The 21521-nt window shown below is 36.3% G+C and overlaps 1 protein-coding gene across 2 annotated transcripts in view; it reads left to right on the top strand.

Annotated features, from left to right (window-relative positions):
• The window catches only part of RNF169 (ring finger protein 169), a 120584-nt gene that overhangs the window by 41806 nt on the left and 57257 nt on the right, over positions 1–21521 (top strand). For both annotated transcript variants that reach the window (XM_029914521.1, XM_029914520.1), the window contains one exon: positions 9528–9601. In XM_029914521.1, the coding sequence (XP_029770381.1) occupies positions 9528–9601 (74 nt within the window). The remainder of the gene's footprint in view (positions 1–9527; positions 9602–21521) is intronic.

The following is a 21521-nucleotide window of genomic DNA, read 5'->3' on the forward strand; positions in this document are numbered from 1 at the left end:
TCAATATTGGCCTTTTAGGTTATTCTCAGTTTTTGTTTTGCAATTATGAATAGGTTGCAATGCAAATCTTCTTAGGTAAAAGTTTTTATGTATTTTAGATTATTTTCTTAGATTCCTGGAGATTAACTATTAGGTTAAAAGTTGTAAGCATAGTACATGTTCTTGGTATGTGAGCTGTGACATTTTGATTTGATTAGTTCTTTGCCAAAGGATCGTTTTAAAATACAAGCAGTGTAAATTCATGTAGTGGTAATCTGTGGTGTTAATTACAGTACTTAAAGAAGCAGTCTTAAAGTTTGGCATTAACATTTTATTAGCTTTTAACTTTTTCTCTGTGCCCTGCTTTCTCCCAGGTAACCACTCTTTATATTGCTTGCTATAACCTGTTACTTGTCTTGAACAAGTGGGTAAATGAACAATTGCATTAGTTTAACAGTTATTACTTGGCTGTCATCTGTCTCTTAGCATTAGGAGTAAACCAAAATATAGTAGATAAAATGGAAAACATTTTAGTTTTAAAATGGGTTTGTGGTTCACTCTGCATGTCTCCACCTTCCTGATTCTAAATGATATGCTTAATTTAACATTAAGATTTCTCCTTTCACATATTCCATTTGGTAGAGGTGGTTTGGTGGATAATACGAGCAGGTAGCCTTGAAATTAATATGGATAATGGCCTCTTGTTTCCTGCGTATCTCTGCACTTACATATGTTTTGTTATAGAAGATGTACTTGGATTCATTGTCTTCATTTTGCTGTTGTGCACCTCTACCTCTTGCTGTTCCATGCAGCTCTTTTTTTTTTTTTAAGATTTTATTTTTAAGTAATCTCTACACCCAACATGGACTCAAACTTACAACCTTGAGATCAAGAGTCACATGCTTTACTGACTGAGCCAGCCAGGTGCCCCTGTTCTATGCAGCTCTGACATGTTTAGTTTTATAACTCTTTGACATTCTATAATTGTCTCACCTAAGTATGTTTTTCCTTCCCTAGTAAGATTTTAAGTTTCTTTAGGACTTGGAACACAAATATTTTACCTTTACTGTGTTCCTCTCTTGATTTTCTCACAGGAATATTCTCTACTTCTGTATTCTTCCTCACTGCTCTTTCCTTCTTAGTAATGGTCTGTCATCTCATGATAAAAAATTGTCTTTTCCAGTGCTTATGAAAAAAATGTAGATTTTGCTTCTGGCTATGATGGAGCAGATTATATCAGACCAAAACTTCTGCTGAGAATAACTAGAAAAGCCTGATTTTAAAACATATCTATATGAAGGCATTGATAATGTTGCCAAAGCAGCCAGGACTTCAGGAATTTGTGGTTTCTTGGCAAATGGAAAGTGTAACTTTAAGAGGTGAAAAGGTAGCAAAGCTTTCTTTATGGGGCTGGGGATACAAAAATTGTAGTTTAAGGCTGCCAGAGCAACAACTTGAGAGGCCAAGATCCCGGAGAGAAAGGAGGTACATTTCCCCACTCCCCTTCCTTCCCCCTCTACCTGCTTTTTTTCTCTTAAGGATTTGTTGATTCCTGAACTGTGGAGGGTAACCAAAAAAAAAAAAAAAAAAAAAAAAAAAAAGGCTAAGAACCTTCCCAGAAAGCTACTGAAAAGCAAAGCACTCTTGTAGCAGTTCTTCAGTGGAGAGAAGAGTTGAAGACCTTCCAAGGAAGGTAGTCTTGGTGAACACCCAGACTCTCAGTTAGACCCTAGGAGGGCTACAAAGCATGGTAAGCTTTACAAGTTTTACAAAGACTGCAGCCAGCCTTGAATCAGCTCATGTCCTGATTTTATTATGAGGTGATCTGCTCTCATTCTAAATGCTTATGGAGAATATGATGAATCCTCTGTAGGAATGTAGTATCTTCCAGAGCCTCTACAGTTTTTCATATACAATGAATGACATTCTAATAAAAATTACCAGGTATACCAAGAAACCAGACCAGGAATAAAAACAGACAGTATAGAAATAGATTCATGTTATCCCAGTCATCTGATAATTTATTCAGTTTCTCTAATTGAAGGATATTTAGGTTGTTTTCAGTCTTTAGTATTGTTAGGACCCACAGTGAACATTCTTGTACATACATCTTTGTACACATGTATGATATATTTTTAAGATAAAGGATACCTTTGCTAATTCTTGTCTGTCAAACTCTTTGATCTTTGCCAATCTGATAAAAAAGTGTTTTGTTTTAAAAGTTCTTAGTATCTTAAAATATGAGTGAAATTGGACACATTTTAATGTTTGTAAGTCATCTGAGTTTATTTTTAAATATTCATTTCGGGAGAGAGAAAGAGTACATGCAAGAAGGGGAGGGGCATAGAGAGAGGGAGAGAGAATTCTAAGCAGGCTGTACGCTTTATTCTTTAGGGGGCCAACCTCACAAACCCCAAGACTATGTCCTGAGCCAAAATCAAGAGTTGGATGCCAACCCCTGAATTTACTTCTTACTATAAGCTGCCTGTTGATGTTGTTTGCCCATTGTTTTAGGGTTTTTAGGCCTTAAAAAATTATTATTAAGGAAGCAATAAGGAATAGCAGATAAGAGCACAGATTCTGGAGCCAGATTGGTTGGGTTCAAGTCATAGCTCTTTCACTGATAGCAGCACAGCCTTGGGCAAATTAAATGCTCTATAAAATTGGAATAATAGTATCTCCCCTTTAGATCATTATAACAGTTAGGTGAGTTAATAAATACAAAGTGCTTAGAGATGAGCCTGGCATAGTATGAAGTGTTACATAGCTGCCAGCCCTCGTAATGGTGCTGCAGGTGGTGATAGAGATGGAAGTTACCCAAAGAGATTTTTTTTATTTGCCCAAGGACAACTAGCTAGTAAGTATGAGTATTCAAATTAAGATCTAGGTCATGGGAGCTGAGTCCAAAGTTCTTGTTCATCCTGATGTACTGATAAGAAATTGAATGTACAGGGGTGAAAACTCAAGCATAGCCAGGTACCAAGGAATGATTAACTCTGGATTTGGGAGTTGTTAGGGTTAACATCTTCCCCGTACAGCTGAATGAGTTTCTTTTTCTAGTTTTGTATTGAGTATGATTTGACAATGATAGTTCATTCTTGAGGTTTTGGTACAATTAGAAAAATGCCTGTCTTCTATTTTGTTTGTTTGCCTTTATTAGTAACCCAGTCACCCCACCCCAGAGAAAATCCTTTTCAGGAAGGACCTTCAAGAAGTATAGCTGCTCCAGTTCGCATTAGGCTGAATGCAATACTCTGTTTAGGTCATCAGCCACAGGGATGTGTCATTCTTAAGGCATCATATCCTTAGAGAGTTTCTCTTCCTATTAAAATAGTAGTAGTTGGAAGACAGGCATTAAGAAAATATTACAACCATTGGATTCATTACAAATACCAAGATACCTAGCACCTCAGCGACACCTGAAGTAGTTTCTAGCTTGTCTTTTCTGTGCAGTGAAGGAAAGGTGAGTAGTTGTTTCTGTGCTACTGAAACACTTAAAACTCCCTATGGAAGCTGGTGGAGGAATTGGGTTTGGGACTAACTTCTCTGGACTAAGGAGGGTAGTGGTGTTGTTAGTCTCCCACATTATCAATATTCACCAAAATATTAGATTTTTTGCCAAGGATGAGCCTACAATGCCGCCTTATAATCATAAACTTTAATAGAGTATTTCAGAATTTAGAGAAATCCATTGAGTAGTAAATTAAAATGAAATGACAATATTGTTACTGAATCATTAACTTTAGAAGTTATCTAGTGTGTCGCCACCCTTGTCTCTCCGGTCAAAACTGAGATCTAAAGAGATTTTAATTTCAGTCCATGGTGTGTGTGTGTGTGTGTGTGTGTGTGTGTGTTTATTTCTCAGGAAAGCCAAGATCACCTAGTTATGATGATTCACCAGCAGTACTAATAGGACCCAGGATACCGCCACACTCATGGCTATGAATTATAGTGAAGGATGCAAATCAGAATGAGCAAAGGCACATGGAACAATGTTCGGGGAAACCAGATGAAAGCTTTCAGAGTTCTTTTTCAGTTAGGTCACACATGTTTAAATTCCCTAGCAACAAGCTGTTATAACGTGTGAAATGTTGCCAACTAGGGAAACTCACTAGACAAGAGTTTTTATTAGGGGCTGATGATGGGCGCCCTTTGCCTAGCAAGTACCAAAATTTCAGATTCCCAGCCCCAAAGAAGGTATTCACCATAACTGTATTTTTTCTATAAACAATTTAGATGTAGTAAACCTATACTTCATCATTTGGGGCGGGGTTGGAACTCTCCTGAAATCCAAGTTCCTAGGCACCGGTCAGCCAAGGGCCAACCTTGTAAGTGGGCATTTTAAGATAGGCAGTGAGGCCTTCTATGTTAATTCTTTTCTACAGTGTGTGTGTGTGTGTGTGTGTGTGTGTGTGTGTGCGCGCGCGCGCGCACGTGTGCAACATTTAGCATATAGTGTACTTTCATTAAATGTTAGCTGTTTTTATTTATTATAGGGATTCTTCACTGATTACTACTACTTCTATTAATTGTGATCTTCTGCATTTCTAGGAGGTAGGTTGGCCAGTATTTTGATCTTTATTTGATAGATGAAGAGACCAAGGCAAAGAGAAACGTTGGCACTTCTAAATACTTTCACTTAATTAACAGAGGAGGTATCAGAATATAATATGTTATTTTTGCAAGTCCGCATCTTTATCGACAGGATTTTTTTTTGCCTTGTTGACATTTCTGGAGGGAATTAGTAAAATGGGAAGTAGGATTCGATATTTAAGTTAATGTCATGTTGGACCAATTCACAACTTTTTGGATTTATGTAATTTGTAAACTTTTGGACATGATGCCATTTAATGTAACACAGTTCTGTTGGGGCAAAAAGTGATCTTGACTGTTTAGCGTTTTATATTGTTAAGGCATTAAACATCATTAATCTTTAAAAAAATTTTAATGTTTATTATTTTTGAGAGAGACAGAGCATGAGCATGAGCAGGGGAGGGGCAGAGAGAGAGAGGGAGACACAGAATCTGAAGCAGGTTCCAGGCTCTGAGCTGTCAGTACAGAGCCTGACGCAGGACTCAAACTCACGAACCATGAGATCATGACCGGAGCCAAAGTCAGACACTTAACCAACTGAGCCCCCCAGACACTCCTAAACATTATTAATCTTAATCCAAGATTAAGCTATCTATATTAGTACTGAATTTGGTGAATGTAAATGGTACTTTACCTCTACCGTATCCATTACCTTCTACTCTCAAATAAGTCAAGGCCCAGTAAGATTTCAGTCAGTATACTGAGTTCCACTTGGCCTTATATATGAACTTTGATATTTCTTAATAGGTGTCTGAAGTTTAACTTGAATTTAACTTGCAGTGTAATACTTATCAAAGCAATTGGATAATTATATTTTTTTGTTGTAAGTTGTACTTGCAGGTAAACCAGACCACACCACAGCTTTTCTCTCTCTCCAATACCAGAGACAATTTTATAGTTAGTGGATTTTATCGCATGCCACTCTACTGCCTGAAATAGTTTATAGTGTTTTCACTTTGATTACACTCATTTGATCCTCAAAATGGCCTGTCATGATATTCTGATTTAACAGAAGAGGAAGTAGTTGAGATGACTTCTCCAAAGCTCTGGAAACTTCTAAGTTGGGGATCAGGCTTTTAACTTTGTATTATTTACACTATGTAATGAAGATGGTAAGCTCTTTGGACATTTTGTTCTAAATGTTAGCAAGACCATTTAGAGAAAATAAATTCTCCAACAGTAAATAAGAATTGTTATTATTTCCACCAAGTCACCACTAAAATATTTTTGGTTCCTTGTGTTGGATAGTAAGCTTATAAGCCTGAATAAGATTATGTTCCTCATATTGCTCCCCAAATAAAAATAAAGATTCAGAATTTTTAAAAGCACACAGGAGAAGAATCTTATACTTTGTACCCAAAGAAACTATGATAGAATTTGCTATTATATTTTGGCCTGGGGGAAGTCTTTCCAATTGTACAAAAAATACTGAAGCCATAAAAGGAGAAGTTTGATTAATACAACTACATAAAAACAACCACTATAAGCAAAGTCAAGACAAATGATAGACTAGGAAAAGTATTGCTAGTCATATGACATAGGGCTAATTTTCCTTAGAGAGAGAGAGAGCTTTAACGGAGAGAGCTTTAACAAATCCAAGAAGAAAATGTTAATATAAGGAGTAAAGGAAATGCATAGATGTTTCATATCAAAGTAAATACAATTTAGGCAAACATGAAAAGTACTCAAATTCACTCATAAAATATGTATGTAAGGTACAGAGTTTCACCTATTAGATTGATAGAACTAAAGAGTTTCAACACTTGTTGTGTCGGAAAAGGTACGAGGAAATGGCACTCTTAAGCATTGCTGATGGGGACTTAAATCAGTATAGACCACCAGAAGGAAGACTTGGTATTGTCTGTCACAATTACAAAAGCATGTAGGTACATATTCTTTGACACAATAACTCTAATTCCGACAATTTAATCTATGAATATACTTACAAAATGATATGCAGGCAAGATGATCCATTATAGCATTGTTAGATAGTCTTTGGAGATTTGCCCCCCCCATACCTGTATTTTGGTTCTCCTCTTTATTCTTAGTATTATGTCTTCTCTCTTTCTCTCTCTCTTTCTTTTTTTTTTAAATTTAATTTATTTTTTGAGAGACAGAGACAGCACGAGCAGGGAATGGTCAGAGAGAGAGGGAGACACAGAATCCGAAGAAGACTCCAGGCTCTGAGCTAGCTGCCAGCACAGAGCTCAACACGGGGCTGAAACCCACAAACCATGAGACCATGACCTGAGCTGAAGCTGGACGCTCAACCGACTGAGCCACCCAGGCGCCCCATGTCTTCTTTTTTCTTAACCTGTTTTACTAGAGCTTGCTTTATTGGTCATTTCATAGTTCCATCTAAAAGATGCAATCAGCCAGTTTTCTGTTTTAATCAGCAGAAATCTACTCTGGCAAACTTAAGAAGAAAAAGAATTTATTGAAAAAGAATATTGGGTAATCCAGAATAACCAGCCAAGAAGCTAGAAAACTTGGCTTGGAAAATAGCAGCTAGGATCCAAGAGCTAAGTCTGTAAAATAGGAATTCTTTGAAAGTTCTTTGTGACCTAGTGTATTTTTAATTGTTCCTTGTTTACTTTAAGGAATATATATTCTATTCATTGCATGCATACATATATATAAAATATCAGGATCAAGTTTGTTAACTTTTTTGTTCAGTTTTTCTACATTTTTACTACCTTTTGGTCTACTTGATCTGTTTTTAATTGTGGTGTGTAAAAATTTCTTACTATTATTTTGGATTTCTTAATTCTTATAATCTTACTAGGTTTTTTCTGCTCTGGTATATTATGTTCATACAAGTTTGTGATTATCATATCTTTGTTGGGTTGCCCCTTTAATCATTATTTAACTTCCCTCTTTATTCCTATTAATGGTTTTCTCTTGGTTTTGCCATTTACTAGTTTTGTGGCCTTAGGCAAGTCATCAAGCTCTCATTTTCCTTCTTGTAAAATGGGTATAATACCTACCTTATAAAGTTTCCATGAAGATTCACTGAGAAAAGATACGTGAAGTATTTTACATGTGATAAGTTCTCCATAAATGGATTGAAAGTACTTTATTGCCTTAAGGGTTTTCTTTTTCCTCTCCTTCTCCTTCTCTATTAAAGCATCAGATTTTAAATACTGTTTGCCTATAATTGGAAATGTGCTTAAGGGATATGATGAAAATAGTCATCAGGACTTTTTTTAAGTGAGTGAAGGTGGTGGAATGTTTGCCTCCCACACGCAGAGTCTAACAGTTCTCTAGTACTTGTAGGCCCTTTAAGTTACTGCTCCCCGCTTCTGCATTAGATCCAGTGTTTCTAACCATCTTCCACATTTCTTAGGTATGCTAGAGTCTTTCAGAATAGTTGAAACAACTGAAAAAGGGCAAAAGCCAATTTTTTTGAGGACCCTAACTTCTACAACAAATATTTATCAACCTTAGTGGGATACAGTGTTCTTAGTAAGTCTTAAAATTAATACTTTATTTTGATCACTACATATACACAGAGTTATATAGAAGTATCACATTTAAGAAAGCAGAAATGTGTACTTTCCCCTTCCTTTTTGTTAGCATTTAGAACTTATTTATTTATATTGAGAGAGAGAAAGAGTGCACGTGAGTGGGGGAGGGGCAGAGGACAAGGGAGAAGGAGAATCTTTTTTTTTTTTTTTTTAATTTATTGCCAAGTTGGCTAACATACAGTGTATACAGTGTGGTCTTGGTTTTGGGGATAGATTCCTGTGATTCATGCTTACATACAACACCCAGTGCTCATCCCAGCAAGTGCCCTCCTCAATGCCCATTACCCATTTCCAGAGGAAGAATCTTAAGCAGTCTCCATGCCCAGCATGGAGTCTGATGTGGGGCTTGATCTCACAACTGTAAGATCATGACCTGAGCCAAAATGAAGAGTCAGATGCTTAACTGAATCAGCCACCCAGGTGCCCCTAGAACTTATCTTTTATTCTTGTTCTTAATTTGGATTTTTATCATCTATTTATATTATCCATGTGTATTATATCCTGTGGTCCTGGATATCTTGGATTTAAAAATATACAGAGATAAGGGAAGAAAACAGAATTTCAGCTAAGAAAACAGCATAGAAGGCTTAAAAATACATGGCATGGTGGGGGGCACTTGTGGGGAAAAGCACTGGGTATTATATGGAAAGCAATTTGACAATAAACTATTTTAAAAAGTAATAAAGAAAAATAAGTATGTTACAGAGTAAAAAAATGATTAAATATATATATATATATATATATATATATATATATATAGAGAGAGAGAGAGAGAGAGAGAGAGAGAGAGAGAGAGAGAGAGGGAGGGAGGGAGAAAGATGTCTTTGGATGGCCTTGAATGTTAGGCCATCTGTAGGCCAATAAAAACCACAAAGGCCTTAAGGGTAAAAAATCAGGTTATATACTAAAAATACTCACAGGTTATATACAGGAAAATACTCTCCCCGCAACGGCAGTGTTGAAAAAGAAAAAAAATACAGTGTTATGAATAAAACTTCAGCTCATTTAAAATGTTACTTGGTAACATTAAACTAAGAACTTTAAGTATAGTTTTCCTTGAGGTCCTTTAACATGTTATTTTATCAGTGGGGCCCTTCCAGACCATTCTATGTAAAATAATTTTTTTCTCTCGACCTACATTTATTTTCCTCCATAACAGCACCGCCAGTGGTATTATGTACACACATGTTTGTTTATTGTCTGTAAGATCGTAAACTCCATGAGAGCTAGGGCTTTTGTGTTCAGTGCTTAGAACTGTGCCTCACTTATATCCTTTAATAAATATTTGTTAACCAATGAATGACTATTCAGATTAAGATGACTACAATTTTTTCTATGGTTTATAATGTGAGGACAGCAGTAGGACAAGGTTTGGTGTTCTTTCCTAGAAAGTTCTGTTAAAAAGTGTTTCTTTTCTCTTTCCTCCAGAGTTTATATTCAGAGCACCAATCAAATTAAGTAAACCTGGGGAACTTCGTGAGGAATATGAAAGCCTGAGAAAGGTATAGTATACTCATTAGCATACCACTCATTTTCTTAAAGTAAATTGAAATGATGACATTAAAGAATGCTTAGTTTTCTTAAAATTTACAATGCAGAGCCGATCTTTCTCTGTACCACCTTATACTGTAGCTATAATGGAAGTAGAGTAAACCTTAACTCAGAACCCTTTTAGCTAGTCTTTCAAAGATGAAAATGTAGCTCACCAGGACTGTCTTAGGCCTGCAGCAGTAACTGGCCATCAAGAAGGGTATTCTTGGCATTTAAATGTTGGTTAAAAGCTAACACTTAAGCTTTAATAATAATAGCTTGTATTATTTTTCCTTATCTTGCAGAGTTCCTCTAATTACATGTAATTGGTGTTATCTTTTGTTGCTTTTGTTCTGATGTGTACTCCAGAAGAACTGTAAGGCCATTCAGAGGGTAGTGAAATGATTTCCTAGGTAGAGAATGTTTATCACTGGGAAAGCTTTTAGCTATGTCCCCATCATCTTATTTTTGATGTTCTCAAGCTAATTGTCTGGGAATCACTTAGACAATTAAGATGTCAGAAAGGCTGGTAGTAAGAAGACTGTTACAGGATGTGTATCATCCTTCCCCAGCGCTTTCCCTGCACCGTACTTTACACACCTCTGTGAATGATTCTACATGTGGATATTTAATGTGTTATGAAGGTAAATAATCCATTTAGTCGGAATCAGACATCATCATAAAACAGGTGAGAAAGTAACATTATTGAGACATTTTAGATTGAATGGAAAATCAGTAGTTAAGGTCATATGAAGAAGGAAATAGAGAACTCTGCTTAATTACTATACATTTTTTTTGACTTTCTCTTTTCAATGAGAGTGTCAAATGTTGACCTGAGTCCTCATGCTCCTTTTATTTTATTTTATTTATGTATGTATTTATTTTAAAATCATGACCTAGACACTTTAAAAAAATTTTTAAGTGTTATTTAAGTTTATATTTGAGAGAGAGAAAGACAGAACATGAGCCAGGGAGAACAGAGGAAGGGAGACACAGATTCTGAAGCAGGCTCCAGGGTCTGGGCTGTCAGCACAGAGCATCATGTGGGGCTCGAACTCATGAACTGTGAAATCATGACCTGAGCCAAAGTCAAATGCATAACCAACTGAGCCACCCATGCGCCCCTTATTTATTTATTTTTAATGTTTGTTTATTTTTGAGACAGAGAGAGAGACAGACAGGCAGACAGACAGAAAGAGCGTGAGCAGGGGAAGGGCAGAGACAGAGGGAGACAGAGAATCTGAAGCAGGCTCCAGACTCAGAGCTGTCAGCACAGAGCCTGATGCCGGACTCAAACTCACAGACTGTGAGATCATGACCTGAGCCAAAGTCAGATGCTTAACCAACTGAGCCACCCAGGCGCCCCGCCTCTTGCTTCTTTTATATTAGTATTATGAGGGTGCTTTGGTTTCTGTTTTTAAATCACTTACAAATTTTTTTTTCTACAATGGAAGAAATTAGTTTTAGCGACCACATCAAAAGAAACACTGATTCTTCTTAAATAAAATTCCATAATCTATAGATATTTAATTCTGATATACCTTTTTACAAAGAATGTGTAGTTTTTAAAGCAGCTATCAGCTTGAAGATAAAGAGAAAACAAGGATTGGAGATAGAAAAAAGAGGTAAAACAGAATGCATAGTAAGAGTTGAGGTTATTAGTAAGCTTTGGGAGACAGAAGGAAACCTTGAAGAACAGTGCTTTTATTCTTATTAGGAAGGAGGGACAGGAAAGTGGTTTTAAAAGGGACTGATGGCAGAATGTTTTTAAGTGAAGGTAGGACAATCTCACCCTATATAAACTAGATTGGGCTTGGAAAATGCTCACCTATGTCATTTGGGTTAAATAAATGACATATAAAGCTCCCTCCACCCAACTTCAAGTACCCAAGTTATCTGGCATCCATTATACAACCTAGAAAATTGAAATTAAAGTCATAAACTCACAAGGCACTGATATGGCATACCCATACAGAAGAATAATATTCAGCAATAAAATGGAACAAGCTGCCACTTGGATGAACCTCAAAAAGATGCTAAGCAAAAAGAGCCAGATACAAGGGATACAGATACTGTATTATTCCATTTACAGAAAATGTCCAGAATAGGCAAATATATAAAGACAGACAGTAGATTAATGGTTGATTGGAGGAGGTGATGGGAATGGGGACTAAGAATAAATGGGCCTATGTGATTTAATTGCAGTGTTGAAGATTTTTACAACTGATCATGGTGTGTTTTACAAATTGGTAAATTTACTGAAAGTCACTGAATTATACACTTGAAGTAGATAAATTAAATAATATGTAAAATATGCCTTAATAAAGTTGTAAAGGAAAATTAAAAGGTGCTAGACATTTGGATGGAGAACTTGGTAGAGAAAAAGGTTGTCTCTTAGAGTGCATATTTTATTTTCTAAAAGAAAACAAAGTAAATGTATAATTATTTGGATGAATATCTAAAAAAGGAAGATCCTTAATAGTTTCTACTCAGCAAGGGATGGTAAGTGGAAATTCATTCTGCACAACTCATCATTACTATTTTGATGCATAACTGATACATTTTTTATTTGGCATATTTTTTGTTTAATTGATAGTAAAAAATTTTATAAGGGCTATGAAAAGTTAATAAGAAATTTTATTCCTCTAATTCTAGTTCTTTTAAAAAATATTTACTTATTAATCATAGATTCTCCTACCTGTAGGGGAATATTATGCTTAAGGTTACTCTGAGTTTCTAAATTTTATGATTCTCTGAGTGGATTTATATTTCCAAATATTTTCAAAGCTTTCTTCCTGCCTTGTATCATAGATAATTTTGTTTTTTTAATAAGAAAAACAATGCAGAAATATGCAGAGCAAAATGTGAAAATTCCCCTTTTCCTTATCTTCCCCATAGTTAACTAGTATCAGCACTTTAGGTTCTTCACACTTACATGCACACACACGCTTTATTCTTTTTCAGTATAAATGAGCTCATGGTATATAATTATTTATTCATCAGATATTTTTTGTGTCCCTGTTGTGTGCCAGGCACTGGGGCTATGGTGCTACAGACACCTAAGGTCCTTGCCCAGGGAGATTCCATGCTAGTGCAGAAGACAGTAAATTAGCAATCAAATACTTAATATATATTACTAAAGTAGGATCAGAAGAGTTACTGGGGGTGGAGAGGAAACTTGAGGAAACACAAAAGGACAGATAGTCAGGGAAGGTCTGTCAGAGACGGCAACACTGGAGTTGCTACCTGGGACATCTGGGGCTGCAAGCCAAGTAGAGAGAGGAATGAGGAAAGAGTTTTCCAGGCAGGGGAGCAGCACGTGTCCCTCAGGCAGGAACAAGCTTGCTGTGTTCAGGGAACAGTGTGTCTGCAGTTGAGCGTACAAGTGGTGGGCGGAAGGGTGGTATAGCGATTTGGTAGGAGATGAGCTGGGAGAAATAGAAGGGCCAGATCAAAGAAGGCTCGTTGACCTGGTAAGGTACGTTTACTTTAAGCGTGATGTAAAGCCAGTAATATGATCTGATTTATATTTTTAAAAGGTTTTTTGGTTGCTGTGTAGGGAATAAACTACAGTGGGCATACAAGTTAGGAATTGTATTTATTGTAAATAATAGAAACCCCAAAATAATGACCCAAACAAATGAGGAGTTTTCTGTTTCTCTAGTAATGAAAACCAGATATACAGTGCCTAGGGCCGATACAGCAGCTACGTGATATCAGGAAGTCAGGTTTCTCTTGTCTTTCTGTGTAGACATCTTCAAGTGTGCCTGTCTCCTTATAGTGTGAGATGGATGATCCTTCTCTAGAAGCAAATGTAGAATCATATGCGGAGGGAGAAAGGCACTTACCAGCTGAATTTTTTTTTTAAGAGCTTTCTCCAAAGTGCACCCAGTGACTTCACGTGTGCTTTACAATCCAGTGTCCTAGATGCTCTCTAGCTGTCAGGGAGGCTAGGAAGCATAGTGGCTTAGCTGGCTACATTAACTTCCCAAGTGAAATGGGTTCTCTTGGTAAGGAAGGAAACAATGGATATTGGATAAGTAGCTAGCAGTCTTCGACTTATGGGACAAGAATGAAAATAAGACCAGTTAGGGCACTTTTGGGTTTAAGCAACGTTAGGGTTTTGCTGGAAGTATGGCAGCAGGAGAGATGCAGTGGACTGGGAAGTGTATACAAGGAAGTCGTTATAGTTTTGGACCATGGTTTTTTGAGGTTATTTACAGGAGGGAATTGAGAGGATGATGGACATGGGGGACAGTGAAAGAATGGTAGGCTCAGTGGGCTAGAAGGTTTGATGGTGGTAGAGAATTGTAAAAGTAAGGTCACTAGCAAGTGACTACAAGCGAAGGTGGAAAGCTAGGAAGCGGTGGTCTAGATGTGAGAGGCTTAAAGGTGAGACTGGGAGGTAGGTTAGTTATTGGACAGGACAAGATTTAGACTGTGATCGAGGAGTGGGTAGCTGAAATAAGATGGAAGAAAAGACTTAGGAGGAAGTACAGGGACTGAGAGAGTATACTGACGTTGAAATCCTCAGGAATGATCCTTGAAGTAGTTGGAGAGAAATGTAGGTGCTAAGTTTTTCTGTGAATAAGGGGAATTGCCAGAGAGATAGGTAGATAACTACCACAAAGAGGGGTTCGGGTGTTACAGTCTGATGGAAAGTACTTCAGAGAAGCAAGGAGTTTTGAGGAATAATTGATCTATTTTGTAACTTCCTCTTTTTTTTAAATTAACAGTATGTGGTTTTTTTGTGGGAGATAAGGCTTCCATCTAGATATTTTTTCATCCTGAAGGATATTTTATAATATAGATGAGGCATAATTCACTTAACTATTCCATTATCATTAGTCATTTAAATTCTTCCCAATTTCTCCCAGTTTTAAAGAGATGCTGCACTGAATACACATAACATATGCAAGCAAATATTTCCTTTAGGTTAGATTCCTAGGAGTGAAAGTTTAGGGTCAAATGGTATGTACACTTGTATTTTGGTGAATATTAGCAAATTGCCTTTTAAAAGAATTGTTCAACTTACCTTCTCACCACAGTAAAAGGGAGGCCCCTTTTCTTTAAATCCTTGGCAAGCTTTTATCATTTTTAGTATTTTGCTAATCTGCTAGATTTAAAAAATCGTTTTAATTTGCATTTACCTAATTACTAGCTTGAAACAATGTACAGAAAATATATAAATGACCAGTAAGCATAAGATGTTTCTCCTAACTAGTAATTTATATGTTTTCTGTACATGGTTCACAACCTTCGAATGTGAAAACCAGTTCTGTCTTTTGAGCATTTGTAAACTTGACCACTAATCATATGCTTTATCCCCCCTGTGCCTTTGTAGGTTTATTCTATTGAAAAATTTCTGACTTCTTTTTCTCCCTGACATTTTATGGGGTTTTTAATTGGAAGGAGAAAATTAGCATGTGCTCAGTCTTCTATTTTGTTACATTGCCTGAGGAAATAATTTTGTTATATTCATTCTTGAATATATATGTATATATATATTTTTTAATGTTTCTTTATTATTGAGGCAAAGAGAAACAGTATGAGTGGGGGAGGGGCAGAGAGAGAGGGAGACACAGAATCTGAAGCGGGCTCCAGGCTCTGAGCTGTCAGCACAGAGCCCACTGCAGGGCTGGAATCCACGAACCATGAGATCGTGACCTGAGCCAAAGTCGGATGCTTAAACAACTGAGCCACCCAGGCATCCCTTTTTTTTTTTTATTTCAACAGACATTTACTGCAGACAAGATTATAGCAATATTATATGATAATAATATTCTTGTTATAATCTTGTTTGCAGCCAGTGTCTGTTGAAATTAAAAAAATAATTTTAGCAAGAAATTATTTTAATATTGGTATCTTTTTATGTTTCTATACTATATGAGACTATTAGTCATTTTTGTCTTCTGAAATAATTGATTCATCTTTATAAGTTCTATTTATTGGTTGGATTAAGCTTTTTGCACCATTATTTCTTCTGCTTATAGTTTGATGATTAATTTTGACCACCAGGTTAAATAGTTGCTTTATGTTAGACTTAAGAGACATAATCCACATGCTTTTGTTTGTCTTCTTTCAATCAATTGGACTCTGAAAGGTTGAAAGTAGGGGGAAAAACATTCTCTGTTTCTAGACTGCTTATCTCCCTGGTTTCTGTAGTGGGAAAGATGAACTGCTTTCACGAATTCTGCGGATCACATGAGTGGGTTAGGCTTTCTCTGCATTGGTTTACTGACCTATCCGTTTTCTTTTTTCTCCCTCCCTACTGGTTCATCTTTGTGGAGTATTTTCTCCCCATTGCTGGATTAGTCAGGTAGTAAGCATGCAGTTCTTAGTCTTAGCCAGAGCACAGTGTAATCACATATGGGCAGTGGGTTACTGAAGTGAATAATGTCTTCATAAGGCAGACACTAACTTTTGTGAAGGAATTTTTTGAAGGTAAGTAGAGTTTTAGGACCTAATTGTTTTGGGGGGTAGTTTTTGAAAGTATATTTCTTTAAAGTCTCTTTCATTATCTTTATGCCATGAACTTAAAACATAATGCAGTTCATTTAAACTTGAATATTTCACTTAAATCTATTTGGCTGTGCAATGCATCATGAACTGAATGTGGAGCTAGCCTTACCCCACTCCTCCCTTTAAAAAGATTTACTACTTATTTTAAAAGGAGCTTATTTACCTTTAGAAAGTTTAAAACATGTTCTGTCACAGAAGCAGCAGACTGTTTAAATTTTTTTTCCTATTAGATTGTAAAATCTTTGCATCATTTAGTCTCTTTAACTCTCCAGTGCATGTAAGATATAGTCGTCCCTACTTATCCATGGGTGTGTATGTTCCAAATGCTGTATACACTGTGCTTTTTCCTGCACATCCATACCTATGATAAAGTTTAATTTCTAAATTAGGCACAGTAAGAGATTAGCAATGCTAATTAATAATAAATAGAGTCATTATAACAATATACTTTAATAAAAGTTATGTGAATGTGGTCTCTCTCTTAAAATACCTCATACTATACTCGCCCTTCTTATGATAATGTGAGATGATAAACTATCTGTGTGCTGTGATGTGGTGAGGTGAGTGATGTAAGCACTGTGATGTAGTGTTGTGCTACTGTTGACCTGGTGATATGTCAGGAGGAGGATCATTTGCTTCCAGACTGTGGTTGAGTGAAACTGCAGAAAGCAAAATCATGGATGGGAAGGCAGTGGAGACAGTTTACTGTGGTATCTTGCACACAGGTATTCTTTGAACACTGAATGGTTGATCATCAAGTTTCAAAGCTCCTTCTTTTAAGATAAATGACTTGTGTAAGGATGTATAGCTGGCTCACAGTAGAGCTAGATATATTTTAAGATTTCTTAATTTTTTTTTTGCTACAGTATTTGTTTTTTTCTTATTCCTCTGTAATGTTATCATGTAATCTTTGAGGAAATGCCTGCTTTTGGCATGTGCTGATGTGCCTGTTTCTAGAACCAGAAAATAGACACAGAATCTCATAGTACATCTTTAAGAGAAAGTAAGCTATATAGTAAGTTATAATTTTGACTGCCTGAGGGAAAAACAGGTATTGCTGAAAATCTAAAAATGTTAAACCTGGTTGTTTTCTTCTTTTGCTATTTACAACTATTCAGACAAGGGGGACCAGCTTTATCAAGTATATAATGGCTTTTCAAAGAAAATAACATTTGGGGTGGAGTGCCTGGGTGGCTCAGTTGCTTGAATGTCCAACTTCAGCTCAGGTAATGATCTCATGGTTTGTGGGTTTGAGCCCCATGTCAGGCTCTGTGCTGACAACTCAGAGCCTGGAGCCTGCTTTGGATTCCGTGTCTCCCTCTCTCTGTGCCCCTCTCCACCCTCTGTCTCTCTGTCTCTCTCAAAAGTAAATAAATGTTAAAAATTTGAAAAAAAAAAAAAAAGAAGGGCACCTGGGTGGCTCAGTTGGCTAAGCATCTGACTTCGGCTCGGGTCATGATTTCACAGTTAATGATTTCAAGCCCCACATCAGGCTTTGTGCTGATAGCTCAGAGCCTGGAGCCTGATCAGATTCTGTGTCTCCCTTTCTCTCTGCCCCTGCCCCACTCACGCTGTCTCTCTCTCCTTCAAAAATAAACAAACATGAAAAAAAAATTTTTTAATTAAAAAAAAGAAAATCATATTTGGGAAATTCAAAGTCTAATCAAATGTAATTATAATAGAAAGTTATTCAAAGTTATTTCTGCATTTTGCTGTCTTTCCTTGTCTCTTTGATTTATGAGAGGAGAGGATCAATAGTTATAAGATTATGTATTAATATAATAGTTTTTCTGGTTTAGAGAACAGTTTAAATAAAATCATTTCAATGCTACTTGTGAAAGCCAAACTAGGGAATTTTTTTAGAGCAGTTGGCAACTCTTCTTACAAAACTATTTTATTTTGTAAAAATACCTGATTAGTAAAGGTTTTAATAAATTTTTTCCTGCTTATGAAAGTAAGCAGAATTGTAAAAAGGAAAAAAAAGTTCAGATAATGAAAGGGTTTAAAAAAGAAAGGAAAATTACCCATAATCTTGCCACCTAATAACCAAATTTAAATGTTTATCATAAATTTAAGCTTAAGATTTTTTTCAGAATAAGAATCACACTTTTTTTGCTGATTTTTAATTCAGTATATCGTGAAATTTCCATGTCAATAAATTTAGATCCATGCCAACATTTATGGTAATATAAAATAACAGAAAATATTGTAATATATCATATGTATGCCAGTATTTTCCTTAAAAGCCAAAAACATTCAAGAATGAGAAATAACTTCTAAAAACTTATTTCAAAAAGATTCCACAAGAAAATTTTAAAAATTTCTCCGCTCTAGTCAAATTTGTGTGAAAATTCACATGTAATCTGCTTTCAGTGGAATTGCAAGCTTGGTTATATTTTTCTGGATTCAAATGAGAATTTTAAGTATCCATTTGATCCTTCTTACATCCTAGACACAATTTTTTTGTTTATCTTAAACTTAAAAAAATGCAGGTGTTCTTCAAATCACAATACAGGTGTGGTGTAGATATTTTACTCTGTTATAATGAGAAAGAGCCAACTGTCTGAGTTCAGATCCTGGCTCTATAAAACAGACACCATAGCACCTGGCTTTATAGAGTTATTAGATAACATAAATGCAAGCCTTAGCAGAGGGCCAGGCACTTTATAAATCAAACCTTCCCAAGGATGGTCTTCAGACCTACTCAGTAATTATTTATAAACTCCAGATACCATTTTTCTTTTCTTTCTAAGATGAATGCTGTCATCTTCCCTCACTATTGTGAAATAGTGCCTCGCACATATTAATCCATATATAAGAATTATTATTATTCTTTAAAATTTGGAATTCTGAAAAGTCTAGCACAAAATAAACCCCCTCCATTGCTGCCATTTGTTTGTTCATTTGAGTAAGAAATGGCTCACATTCAAAAAGTCATTGCTGGAAGCTGGAAAGTTAGTGGTATGAGCCAAATGGTTCTCAATTTTCTTGAATTTTGGACATTGAAAAAGGCCTGTCTTTGCCTTTTTGTAATCAGTGCCTTAGAGATCTTTCTTCTACTTCTGGTACGTGAGTTCCCTCCTATTCATTCAGCCTGTTAGCTTGGCAATTAAATGTATGACTTCCGTAGTATCTGTTGATTCAATTTATGTGTAAATTTGAATGCCTGTGATTAATTTTATATGCATTTCTGCATAATGCATGTAATTTAAAACCTATTTTGAAGTAATTTTAAACACCTTATTACATAAAGGAGAAAATTTGTAAAATGTTATCTTGACATTAATGTTTATATATGCTTAACTCTAAACATAACACTTAAATTGAAAGGTGTTTGAGAATTAAAGTGAAGACAGCATAGTATCATCAATATGATATCTTCAAAATTAAGTAAGAATCATAAAAGCAAATCAGTTGCTTTGGTCTATTTATGTGATTGCTCAAATAGAAATCATGGTTTTAACCTTGTATGCAAGAGATCATTTGCTATTATTCAGGATATTATAAAATGGAAACTGCAAGTAGTCCTAGTTTACCCAAAACACTCTAAAAAATTTTATTTAAATACATGTTAGTTGACATATAGTATAATAATGGCTTCAGGAGGAGAATTTAGTGATTCAGCACTACACATATCATAACACCTAGTACTCATCCCAACAAGAGCCCTCCTTAATGCCCATCACCCATTTAGCCCAGCCCCCACCCAACACCCTTCCAGCAACCCTCAGTTTGTTCTCTGTATTTAAGAGTCTCTTATGGTTTCCCCTCCCTCTCTGTTTTTATCTTATTTTTTTCTTCCCTTCCCCTATGTTCATCTGTTTTGTTTCTTAAATTCCACTGTCGGTTCCCACCCTGGCCGACGGCGGTAAATCGGTCCGTTCCTGAGGGAGGGGGAGAGAATAGGGCAGGAAGGGGAGCACAGAGAGTGAGGCAAGACAAGCGTTTCTGATCAAGCCCCCTTTTTTAAGAAAATATCCACACCTTTATACGGTTTGGGGCGGGAAACTGACCCAGGTCGGTTGCCAGGTAACAGAGTCAAATGATTATTAGAAAAAGGGGAAACTGAAACTGAAACTTCAAACCCAGCATCTAAAGGAGAGCCCAGACTTGCGTCTGCCATGCTGGGCAGGGGTACGATTAACGCTGCATAAGCCCGAATGCGGTTGATCTTTTGTTCAATTTGGCTTCTCCCCTCTGCCTGTCTCCAATCCCTGGATCAGAAAATGCACTCTCCTGGCCTCTAGATGGTTAATCTTGTTTTTCTGGCCGCTTGCCTGCTCCCTACATTCCACATGAAGTGAAATCATATGATATTTGTCTTTCTCTCGCTGACTTCTTTTTCTTAGCATAATATATTCTAGTTCCATTCACATTATTGCAAATGGCAAGATTTCATTCATTTTGATTGCCAAGTAATATTCCATTGTATATATATGCTACCTCTTCTTTATCCATTTATTAATTGATGGCCATAATTTAGGCTCTTTTCATAATTTGGCTATTGTGGTAGTGCTCCTATGAACATTGGGGTATGTGTGTCCCTTTGAGTCAGCATTTTTGTATTCTTTGGATAAATATCTAGTAGTACAATTGCTAGGCTGTAGGGTAATTCTATTTTTAATTTTTTCAGGGATCCCCATACTGTTCTTCAGAATGACTACACCAGTTTGCATTCCCGGAAAAAGTGTTCCCCTTTTTCCACATCGTTGCCAGCATATTGTTTCCTGAGTTGTTCATTTTAGCCATTCTGATAGGTGTGAGATAGTATCTCATTGTGATTTTTATTTGTATTTCCCTGGTGATGAGTGATGTTGAGCATCTTTTCATGGGTCTGTTAGCCACCTGGATGTCTTCTTTGGAAAAGTGTCTACTTGTGTCTGCTGCCCATTTCTTCACTGGATTATTTGTTTTTTGGGTGTTGAGTTTGATAAGTTCTTTATAGATTTTGGATACTAACCTTTTATCCAGTATGTCATTTGCAAATATCTTCTCCCATTCTATCAGTGCCTTTTAGTTTTGTTAATTGTTTCCTTCTCTGTGCAGAAGACTTTTATCTTGGTAAGGTCCAAATAGTTCATTTTTGCTTTTGTTTCCCTTGCCTCTAGAGACATATCTAGTAAGAAGTTGCTGTGGCCAAGGTCAAAGAGGTTGTCGTGTGTTTTTCCTCTTGGATTTTGATGATTTCCTGTCGTACATTTAGGCCGTTCCTTTATTTTCAGATTATTTTTGTGTATGGTGTAAAAAAGTGGTCCAGGTTCATTCTTCTGCATGTCGCTGTCCAGTTTTCCTATCATCATTTGATGAAAGACTGTCTTTATTCCATTGGATATTCTTTCCTGCTTTGTCAAAGATTAGTTGAGCATATAT

The sequence above is a fragment of the Suricata suricatta genome, chromosome 11, assembly GCF_006229205.1.
Source record: "Suricata suricatta isolate VVHF042 chromosome 11, meerkat_22Aug2017_6uvM2_HiC, whole genome shotgun sequence".
Classification (NCBI taxonomy): Eukaryota; Metazoa; Chordata; class Mammalia; order Carnivora; family Herpestidae; genus Suricata; species Suricata suricatta.